General features: G+C 43.8%; 1 protein-coding gene across 3 annotated transcripts in view; it reads left to right on the forward strand.

The window, feature by feature from the left end:
- TRIP10 (thyroid hormone receptor interactor 10) overlaps positions 1-8,113 on the forward strand; it is a 187,670-nt gene extending 179,557 nt beyond the window's left edge. For all 3 annotated transcript variants that reach the window (XM_069230480.1, XM_069230482.1, XM_069230481.1), the window contains 3 exons: positions 1,575-1,696; positions 3,871-4,001; positions 5,283-8,113. In XM_069230480.1, coding sequence (XP_069086581.1) covers positions 1,575-1,696; positions 3,871-4,001; positions 5,283-5,431 — 402 coding nt within the window. In that variant the 3' untranslated portion in view covers positions 5,432-8,113. The remainder of the gene's footprint in view (positions 1-1,574; positions 1,697-3,870; positions 4,002-5,282) is intronic.
- The last annotated feature ends 3,945 nt before the right edge of the window (positions 8,114-12,058 follow it).

Below are 12,058 nucleotides of genomic sequence, written 5' to 3' on the forward strand. Positions count from 1 at the left end.
GATTAAAACGGTGTCACGTAACACCAGACTACGATACACGCAATTTAACTATATCCATCAAGCCTATTTATCTCCAGCCCGTATCAATAGAATCTACCCCAGCGCCAAGTCAGAGTGCCCCAGATGTGCCACACCCTCAGCTAATTTTTATCACATGGTCTGGGAATGCCACACTATAAATGCAAGCTGGCAGCGCATTACAGAAATTACATCAGAATTCGCTGACCACACGCTCATCCTCTCCCCTGAATCGTGCCTACTGGGAATACGCTGGCGTTCCAATGGAGATAAGCATCAGCACAGATTCATAGATCTGGCATTTGTGATATACAAGCGTCTGATCGCTAAACACTGGAAGGCCCCCAAGGCCCCTCCTTATTCCGCCTGGCTCCGCGACCTACACAGTCACACACAAGCAGAAGCCCACACATTAAGACAACTACAACAAAAGGGCATACTACAGGAAGGAGTCGAAATCTGGGATGGATTTGTGATAAAAATAGAAACTAGAGATGACATGTACCCCCCATAACTCCCTACTCTCCCTCTGGCAAAAGAGGTGTCACTGTCATATTCTATCATTATACAAACTGTGCAAACAATAGCATCACCACCAGCGGGGATATCCGGTCAATGCATCAAATTAGTACATATAAGTTAGAATAATCTCATCCCAGCCACTGATACCCAGACCCACACTAAATGCACATCTTTCGTTTTCTTGCGCTCCAACGCTGCCCTGACTATTTAAAAAGCCATTACGTACGCACACACAAACGCTATAATCAGAGTGACTACAGTTATATATTACATAGTTTTTCCCCTTTTCTTTTCTGTTTTCCCTCCCCTTGTTAATGCATATCAGCAAAGTGTTTTTTGTTCGCGCAACACCAAGTACATAAAAACTAGTGAATATATATATATAAGCGAAGAAACTGCATAATTCTTTTCTCTGTAATAAATGTAGTGCATTGTTTAGTTTTTTGCAACTTGTATAATAAACAGATTTTTTTTAAAAATGTTTATGAGAACATCCCTCAGTATTGGTTTGCAGGATGTATCCTTTGCACAGGGCGCAGGGGAGTTCCCCAGATAAGACACAAGCCATTCCATGGTTTACAGATGGTAGGTGACCCATCGGGCAGTTGCGTTAATTTCTTCTGTATGTTTCCTAATCCCTTGTCGTCCTATGCATAGTAGGTGTGCTTAGAAATTGTGCAGTTCCTTCACCTCCCCATCTCTTAGAAGGTGTGTATATCTGCTACTCTGGTATATATATGGATTCTGGAGGCATGTGGTCTGCTGAAATAAACCTACAGACTGTTCCCCAGGGCACGTGTGTGGATTGTTTTCCGACACAGACCTCTAGGGTTGTCTATCTAGAGATGTTGCAATGGTGCCTCCTCTATTCCCTCTAAGTGAAGTATTAAGAGCTCCTCTCTTCTTGAGAAGGTGTGGCGTTAGGTGTGTGGGGCTACATTTTTTATAGTTTGGAGGAGCTAATTTGATTGTTTTTATAGCATGATTCTAAAGTGGATGATTTTTGACCTCCGATACCATTTCTTCCTCGTCAGGCCTGGCTGGCTAATGCTGATGGACAAAGGTTCAGTCGTGGCGATACCATCATGAGGTACAACAACCAATTGGAACGTCCCACGAACGTGAACAACAATGATAGCTCCCTAGAGAAAGACAGGTAATGTCTGGTTTGAGGTATAACTTCGGCTTCTTTTTAAGCCACCTTCTGTATCTCGGGCAACCTTCTTCTCCAGCTCCTGCTCAACCTCAATGATCCCTGCCCCCCTCCTACTTCACAACTTAAGCGTAAAGTCTTCATGGTTAAGGTTGTGCATGCTTCTCCTGCAGCTTTTCCACTCTTACTTCTCTGCCGGAATGGTGTGTAGAATTGAGGCTAAGCCAATTGCCACTTCAAATTAACCTTTCTCCACAGTGGGCACCTAACTACTGTCCTTTGTCTCGTAACCCTTTTCAATTGAGAATATACTACCAAGACCAGCCTGTGGCTCAATGTTGGTGTCTTCCTACTTGTCATAACCACATCCCCAACTTCCCTGGTGACTCGCCTCAACTCCCTTTTACAAGCTGAGGTTGCTGAAGAATCGGTCTCCTGTGCCACTGTCATTAGGAGAGCAGCTGAGATGCTAGACCTCAGATTGCCTACCACTGAGGTCAAAACAAATGTCCTCACAGAAGTGCTTCATCCAGGACAGACTAAGCAGGGGCCTCTTCTCCCTTTTAATGAGGCCTTCCCACACACACTGCTGAACACCTGGGCAAAGCCGGGATCTTATCCTCCAGTAAACAGGCAGATTAAAAAGTGGCAGAGGCCTGCTCCGGAGGACCCTGCCTTCCTCTCCCACGCCCCACTCTGGAGAACCTGAGGATGCAGGGCTCCAAAAGTTGCCTCAGACAAAATTTATTTCCAACTACTCCACCAGACAGAGTCGAAATGCATGGAGGCATACGCTAAACAAATGTTCCCAAGTCAGTGAACACAAGCTTTCTCCTGTGGAGATACTTGCATGTGTTATGGGTTATGCCAGGAGTTAGAGGACAGAGATGGTACTTAAATTATTCTATGAGTCTTATACCCCAATGGGTTACTTTTCCAGAAGACTCAGTCTTAGTCCTTGGTACTGCGACTTACAGGACAGAGTGTGGTCATGGGTCCTGTGCCAGGAAGTGGTTGAATCCATAGGGCATCTCCTGGTCATACTGCACATAATTGATCTTGAAACAGCAGGGCTTACAAGCTCAGCTGACATTGCCTAGCAGATCACAAATGGTGGCTGCGCTAAGTGGTGGCCCACAGCATCCCTCCAGCAATTGGGAAAAAACCTTGGTTTCATCTTTTCACCACCTTCAGACATGCAGTGTCCAAGCTTTTATGCATTGGAGTTCCCAAGGCATCTTTTGCTCAAAGGCAACTTTCTTTTCTGTTAGACCTGGGGACTCCTGTACACCTTCCCTCCTCAGCCTCTTCTACCCAGAGTTCTGAAGATGTTCAGAAAGGAGTGGGCCCAAACGATCCTAGTAGCTCCTGACTGGGGGAGGAGAGTGTGGTACCTGGAACTTCTAGTCATGAGAATCTGTCCCCTGATCTGGGTTCCCTTTCAGGAGGACCTCCTAATGCTGAAGCAAGGCAGGGTCCTGTACCAGAGTCTACACGACCTGCCCCTCCATGCTTAGAGACTGAGCTGCGACAGTGGATGGCTTTTGATCTTCCTCCAGAAGTTGTGATTGTCATGTTGGCCGCTAGACGTCCATCTACCAAAACTGTTTATGGGGGACACAAGGAGAAGTTTGTAGTATGGTGTTCCTTCTGCAACATCCAGCCCCTACAGGCACAGTTTCTTAGCCCCTCGAGGCCTTGTTTTTGCAGCCATTAAGGTTTACATTCAGCCTTCTTATGTCTACCTGATCAGCCATCATCATTATTTAGATCACTTTTTTGTGATGCGTTTTTTTAAAGAATTTACTTGTGTATCTGCCAACACCTTTTTTGATGCCTTAGTGGGACTTAACTTGGTTCTCACCTAACCGCGTGCATCTCTTTTGAACTGATGTGCAGCTGTTCGCTCCCTCGTCTCAGGTTGAAGACAATTTTTGCTCAGCATGCCAGCTTGTCAGGTGAGTGAACTACAAGTTCTGTAGAGCATCCAACAGAAAGAGTTTTACCTAAGTAACTTTTTTATTTGTCCAAAACTCCGCCCAAGCATGCACCTTCGCTGCTAAGCTGGTCTCTACCACTCCATGGAGCATGCACACCTAGCTGAAAGCTTCTCTCTTGCTCTCTTTCTCTCTCTCGCGCTCTCTCACACACAGTCTTTTTTTCCTTACTTACAACAGTACTGATGCTTCACACTCTGACGACAGCCAGGACCCTTCGAACCAGCCCATCTACACTGAATTTGAGGAGGACTTTGATGATGATGTGCCATCTCCAATCGGACAGTGCACAGCTGCCTATCCATTTGATGGTATGTAAAATCATCAGCAACTTACATTTAGGCAGCTACTTGGCCCAGTGGTATTTTCTACTTAACCTGACAAGTGATGAACAAGTAATGGTGGTCTCTACTAGGACATCCTTGTTGGGGGTGTGGAGTTGCAAGCGACCATAAGGTTGCTGTTCATTGATCTGTTGGTGGCTCTGAATTTGTTTTTCTTGCTGAGCAGTCACAGGCACTTCAGTTTAAAGGAGGATGGCCCTTGGTTTGTGGCAGGTAGTCCTATATTGTTGGTTAGAGTTGCCAGTCTCATATATCTTGAAATGGAAGGTCCTTTTATTTGTGTGACAAGGGTTTACAGCGGTTGGATGGATGACAGATTGATACTTTGCAGTTCCAGGACTTTTGATACTGGGGGAGCTAGGGAATTGGTCCTTTGTCAATAACAATCACATTATGTAAGGGGTAAGGTGAGTGTATTAAGATTCATCTCTGTCTGCAGAATGTGGCTAACTCTTTCGGTGCTGCTTGGTGGGGAGTGGCTGCAGGTGTGAGCCTTCCAAGGTATATTTGATCTTCAAACAACTCTGAGAGGCTGTAAATAATTTTTGGATGAATGTTAGTATAGTAGTGGGCAGGGTCCTGGTGGCATAACAGTGTGGGCAGTGGTCCTGGTCTGCCAGTTGCAGCTTAAGTGGCCGCTAGTCCCTTGTTAAGTGGTGATCAGTCACAGGCTTCAGAGTGTACTGGTACCTGGTTTCTGTCGGCAGTCCCTTCTGGTTTGGATGGGTTTGTTTTGTTGGCTATTATTGATAGATTTCAAAGGTTATGTGGTCTTTTTCAGTTCTAGGGGTTCCACTGCTTGGGCGGTGGCAGGTGCCTTCAGTGTGATAGCTGAAGTGACTAAGGCTCAATCTTTTACTGCAATCTCCCTGGTTTGCTTTGTTACTTTTTAGTGGGTTGTTAGACTGTAGGAACTCAAGGTGGGTTCCTGGCCTTTGTTTTGTGTCCCATGTATTTTCTTTGGGCATGTAATGGTTGTAGAACACCAGCAAGGCAATGCCCCCTACTTTGTAGTTATTGAATTATAGTGGTTGGGTGACTTCGATTATAATCCCTATTAAGTGACTAGTGTTTCTTTCTTGTGGTGTACAATTGGTAGATTTCTGGGGGCGTTTTGTCCTCCTGGCTCATGAAGGTGTCTACTGCTTCTCCGTCTGGGGAATATGCAGCCCCATTAGCTGGAAAAGTGACTTGAACAGTATATCCAGGATCTGCTTATGGTGTGAGTTTTGCATTTTTGTTTTCCAGGCTCCAGTGAGGGTACAATTGCCATGATCGAGGGAGAGGAGCTCAGCCTCATGGAGGAAGATAAAGGTGACGGCTGGACCCGTGTGCGAAAACTGAAAGGTGGTGAAGGTTATGTGCCAACCTCCTATCTGCGCATCAACCAGAACTAACGGAATACCCCAGGGTTCTGGACAGTGACTCATTAAAAGGGGATAACCACCCAGATATTGGCATGGACATGAGGGGAGACCACCCAAGTGCCTACTATAGACTCGCATAGAGAAGGAAAAAAAACACTCATGCCTGCCATCAATTTGTGTCAAAGGGGAGACCACCCAGATATGGCATGGAGAGGAGCAAAGACTACCCAGTGCCCCATCACTGATTCTTTTAAAATATGGGCAGAAGTAGTGCGGGACAAGCATATTGCACTGTATGCAAGTGACATGTTAGGTTATCTTTGCTTTCTGCAAGGATGAGGTTGACGGATTTTGTCCTGGAATGAAAGAAGGCTTGCCCATGACTGCAATATATCCAGATGGGTGTATCCGGGGTTGTTCTTGGAGTACTATATGGGAACAACGTCCTTCACACTCCTCACTTGGATAGCCTGCTACTCTCACACTGTGCAAGTGATACCCTTTCTTCTCCACGTTGGCAAAGTGCATGTCCTGCCTCGTTTACATTACCTAAATGGCGGTCCAAACTCCTTTTCAGTGTGTGAGTGATATCCTACCTCCTGTGCTTTACATACATTGATGTTCTGTTTTCCTCGTGCTTTACAAGTTGACACTACCCATCTCTTTACGATGCCAAAGTGAAACCTGTTTGTCTGTACTAGGGATAATATCCATTTGGTGCCCCATCTCTGGCTTAGTTTTGGGTTAATGTCTCAGCGAAGCACAATCACACGCCTTTATCAAGTAATTTCTCTTCAATGCACTTCCTCCTTTGTGGATAATGTTTCTTCAGTGCACAGTCTCTCTCCGCTATAGGATATTTCTTTGGTGCACTATATCTTGCTCTTTTGGAGGGACGTCTGTTAAGGACAGTCTCTTGCTCTGTTAGTGGGAAGATCACTGTTAAAGGAAAAAATCTTTTACACAGTCTCTTGTATGATTACTGTTTTGTCATTGTGCCATCTCTCGCTCCCTAAGAGGTTGATGTGCCTGCCTCTGTTTTGGAGCGATTCCTCTTTGTTGACTTCTGTTATGGAGTAATATTTCTTTAATACAGAGCCCCTCGCTCTGCTACCAGTTGATGTCTCTTCTATGCACAGTCTTTTGTTACACTATAGGAGTAATGCCTCATGGGTGCACACTGTCTCACTTCCTAATTGGGACAGCATCTCTACAATGCGGTAATATTCTCGGAGTATTTTCCTACTTTGCTTTTGGGGAATGCCTCTTCAATGGTCAACCTCTCATTAATTGATGGGATTATGGGTCTTTCACCCAGTTACGAGGACAGTCTCTCTGCTAAGGGGTAAAGTATTTTCAGAGTGCATGTTTTTAGCTCTGTAACGGGAATGTCTCTTTATTTTCCATTGCTTTCTCCATTATTAAGTTGATAATATGCAGTGCCTTGCTTGGTTATAGGTTAAAGCCTCTTTGATGCACATTCTCTCTTAGTTATAGTGTAGTGGTTATGTTAAACCTCCTTCCATTTGCAGCCTCATATTCTGTAATGGAATTAAGGTTGACTTCATGGACAGTCTCTTGCTGCTTTGTGAGATCCATATGTCTGATATGCAGTGCCTCGCTCATTTATTGGGTTAACGTCTCAAATGTACATTTTCTTACTCCCTTACGGGGTAGTGTCTTTTCAGTGCGTAATCTCTCTTTCATAAGGACGTTCTTTTCATTTGGGTCTTCTTTCTATGATGCATGTTAATCCAAATCCTGGTTCTGAGATGTTTGTGGATCGCCACCCAGTAAGTGTCATATTCACCTTTGGTGCCTTAATTCTCATTCTGTAAATAGCATTTTGTAACTATATGTTTTACATAAAGGTTTATATGTCTCACACAGTGAAGCACATGAGTCTCTAGGTGAAAGATTCACAAGTTTCGACGGTGGGGGAAAAGGAGATCAAAAAGATGGGGGTGTAGAGATTTCTGCACACGCTCCCTACCTAGACATTGAATGCTGAGAGAGTTTGGAGCTCCTGCACTTACTCCTCTCACTCAGCCTATCCCCCATAGCATTCTTATCACACTAACCCCACCCCTCCTTTTTACTTTGTTTGCCTTTTTCACTGTCTCCCATCAGCCCCATATCCTTCCTCATGGTTTCTGTACTTCATTTCTAACCACCCTGTTTCTCTGCAGTTTTTTTTTTACCATGTTTCTCTTTTGACTCTTTAATACTCCCAATGGTTTCCTCTCTCTGTCTTTTTCCTGCTTCTTTGTCGCTCTTCTCTTGTTTTTCTCTGCCCTCTGTTTATCTCTCTCTCCCTTTTAACCCAGCCTTTCCAGCTTTTCATTGCTGTGTCTCAGCTCCTCTTCACTTTGTCCCAGCTGTTCACTCGTCTTCCTAGCATCTCACTTCCTCCCCTGCTTTCTGCCTTCCAGTGCTTCCCTTATTCTTTGTCTTTTCTTCTCGAATCCTCTCCCTCAAAGTCACGTTCCAGCCTTTAATGCATGTCCCTGTTGGTGAGTCGGGGGTTCATACAGCTGAAATGATTTGTATTAAGAGATTGGGTGTTGCCCCCACCCGCACCTCTCCTCTAAGGAAGATCCAGGGTGCCAAATGACAACTGTCAGTTGCCTGTTACTTTAACTTGGGCTCTAGAGACTTTGCTGTATATTTAAGTTCATTTTAAATAAAGGAAATATTTTATCATTACTTAGATATGGAGTTATTACTTGTGTTTTGCTATTTCCATTTTATTGGAGAGTTGGCTTGTGGTGTGAAGAGCCATCCTGCTAGTGTCTAAATCAAATTTTCGGGAACCTCCCTACAATCAATCCTATTTATGTTTTTCTAAAAGAAAGGAGGCATGGAAGGGATGTCATTCATTCATGACCTAAGACAAATGGGTAGCTTTTATTGATCTACTCTAGATGTAACTGTGGCTTGTAGATGTCATAATGCCACTCTGTTTTGGTGGCACACTAAGCAAAATACTTTTTAGAAAGCGTATAGTGCAGCAGTAATGCACATAATACAGTCCCAGCATAATAGAATGTGAAACTAGAGTTTTATAAATTAACACAACAAGCATTGGCAAGGCCAAAGAGTCAGGCTTGCATTGTATTGATGTCACATGAGCTCTCATAGCAGACAGCTAAACCTGCATGTTGATTAAAATGAAATTTATGGCTATGGTACAAAAGGTGTTCCCATTATTCCTTGCATGTGAAATAATGAACTAGAGCTGCGGTTCTCAACCTGTGGTCCGCGGATCCCCGGAGGTCCGTGACACATTCCCAGGGGGTCCGTAGGCCTGGGCTGGCAGGAAGGCACCTTTCCATCTGTGGCCTCTCGCTGAATGTTTTTATATTTACTACTTGATTTGTGTAGCATTTTTAAAAGCACTGCACAGTTCCTTGTACACCCAGCAGCTTTCGTGCAAAAATAAAAGTGCCAAGATAACTCTGGTGATTAATGTACCTTCTGAAGAAATGAGACTTTTGTCTAGTGGTAGTTTTCACTCATCTAAGGACAACGAAGATGGTTAATATGTCTGCTGCAAAGAACGTGTATCATGCAAAGAGCAGTATGTTCGATGGCATGTGTAGCTGTGGATACACATGCTTTTTACATAAATCCACCATCTAGTGTTGGGCTCGGAGAGTTACAAGTTGTTTTTCTTCTAAGAATATTTTCGGGTCATGAGATCCAGTGACTCCTCCTCTCAGTGATAGTGTGCATGAGCATCAGGCCCTTTGTTAGATTGTTTTGTTTCCGCTGTCGGGTTCGGACGTGTTTCCTCTCGCTCCAGTGAATCTTGGTACGGAACCTTCTGAACTTTATTTCCATCTTTATATCAACGTCGGTATAGTTTTTGATCGCATATTTTATACTCTTTAATAGTCGATCTGAATTTTATCATCGGGTTGGTTTCACGCCCTCAGAGTTTCCACGCCCTTTTTGGGCCTACTGAGACAACTCTAGTTGGAGAATGATAGGCGGATGGAATGTACTCCATTTCGGTTCTGTCCTCTGTCACTCAAGTTTTCCTACACAGGTCACCACTTGGTGTGTAACTTGTGTCTATCCCTGGAACACAAAGAAGAGACCTGTGACGCCTGTAGGTCTTTCTGAACAAAGAAGACCCTCTGGGACTGAAGAGCACATCGGCTAGAAATGGTGTTGAATGCAACAGACGACACAGCTGACATCTTTGGAGAATAGCATGCACAAGACTGGAAGAAATCGGACACCAGACAGCCTTCTCCATTTGAGATTCTGAGTCAGATCAAGATTCAGATGTCGAGAGTCCGTGCATCCCAGGGGCACAGTATGTGAGTAGACCAGTACCACTGCAACAAAGAAAGACTTTTAAAAAGACTTCTGAATTAGTTGTCGGTCCTCCACAGCCCTCAGGTCATGGTAGGAGCCGAAAAATGCATTTGGATGCCCCACCTTCTGGTTCGGCACCAAAATTAACAAAGACTAAAATGCCTTGGGCACCAACCAAAGAGGCATTTTCATCCCAATCTGTTTTGAGATCGAGCTGAAAATCAGACACATCGTCTTTGGAGCCAAAGAAAATACCTTCCACTTCGGAGCCTACATTTTCAGTTCAAGTAAAACATTCTGTCTCAAAAGATTCAGAGCTGAAAACTGTAGTGAGCAAACAGTCTACAGTTCCCTCAGAGTAGTCACCTACTGTGGAGTCTATCCTTGAAGAAATGGACGCTAAACAGCACAAAATTCATTCACAAAAAGGAACAGGAAGAGTTATAACTTCTCCTCCTATTCCAATTAAAAGGAGACTTACATTCCAAGACCAAAAAAGTCTCCAAAGAAAAAGACAAGGCTGCAAAACAACCTCCGCCTTCACCACCTCATTCTCCTGTACTTCCTTCTACTTCACCACCACCAACATCACCTGTATTCTATTCACCCTCAATTTTCTCCACAAGCATCATCATCACCCCATAGGGATGATTTAAGTGATGTTCTGCAAGATACAGGCCCATGGGATCTATATGATCCAGATCCCATTCTACCCAATGACCCTGACATATATGCAGCAAGGCCTTCTCCCCCTGAGGATACCACTGTATATAACCAAATTATAGATAGAGCAGCAGCGTATGATAATGTGCAACTGCATACAGACCCAAAAGAAGAAGACTTTCTATTCAACACATTAACAAGTACACACAAAGCGTCACAATTTCTACACATGCTTCCAGGCATGCTTAGACATGCTAATGACATATATTTAAAGGACCTATTAAAGCAAGAATTATTACACAAAGGGTAGATAAGAAATTTAAAGCTGCACCCTCAGATCCAACTTTTATAAAGACACAGCTACCACCAGACTCTATAGTGGGAAGCGCAGCATGAAAGCATGCTAATAATCAATCCACAGGGGATGCTCCTTCTCCAGATAAGGAGAGCAAAAAACTAAATGCAGCGGGCAAAAGAGTGGCTGCTCAAGCTGCTAATCATTGGAGAACTGCGAATTCTGAAGCACTCCTAGTGAGGTATGGCAGGTGCTCACTGGGACGAAATGGAAAAATTATTAGAATATCTTCCACAAGAACACCAAAACAGAGGACATGAGACAGTAGCAGAGGGACAGACCATCTCCAGTAATTCAATCAGATGTCATTGATGCAGCTGACACAGCAGCACGTGGGGTTAACACTAGTGTTATCATAAGAAGGTACGCATGGTTAAGGTGTTCAGGATTTAAGCAAGAGATACCACAGGCAATCTTAAACATGCTTTTTGACAAAGAGCATCTATTGGGCCCAGAATTAGATAACCACTATAGAAAAAATAAAAAAGGACTCTGAGACATCTAAAGCTATGGGCGCCTTATACACTACACCCAGCAGGGGTACTTTTCATAGGCCACAATTTAGAGGTGGTTTTAAAACATCGGCCACAGAGCCTTCTACCGCACAACAAAAACAAGGAACATATTTCTACAATAAAGGTTCCTTTAAAGGATCATATAGAGGCACAAATAAAAGAGGAAGAGGCAAAACATCTGCTTCCAGAGGATCTTCCTCTAACACAAAACAGTGACTTTCTACAAATCCCCACAGCACATACATCTCCTGTGGGAGGAAGACTGGCAAATCTTTATCCACAATGGTACAACATCACCACAGACCAGTGGGTTCTATCAATTATCCAACATGGTTATTGTCTAGAACTCCTCTTCCATCCACCAAACATTACTCCTCGTTTTCACAAACTTTCTCACAACCATCTTTTTCTATTAAAAGAAGAGGTACGGTCCCTTCTTCTCAAGGGGGCTTTACAACAAATTCCTCTATCCCAACAAGGGTTAGGAGTGTAGTCACTGTACTTCCTCATACCCAAGAAAGACGGTTCCTTAAGATCAATTCTCGATCTCAGGCCTCTCAACCTACACATACTTTCAGAGCATTTCCACATGGTCATCCTGCAAGATATTATCCCTCTATTACAACAAGGAGATTACATGACAGCATTAGATCTCAAAGATGCTAATTTCCACACTCCCATACATCCTGCACACCGCAAATATCTATTGTTTGTCATTGCGGGAAAGCATTATCTTTTCAAAATACTACCATTCTGGGTAACAACAGCCCCAAAAGTATTCTCAAAATGCGTGGCGGT

This window comes from Pleurodeles waltl, chromosome 4_2 (assembly GCF_031143425.1).
Source record: "Pleurodeles waltl isolate 20211129_DDA chromosome 4_2, aPleWal1.hap1.20221129, whole genome shotgun sequence".
Taxonomy (NCBI): Eukaryota; Metazoa; Chordata; class Amphibia; order Caudata; family Salamandridae; genus Pleurodeles; species Pleurodeles waltl.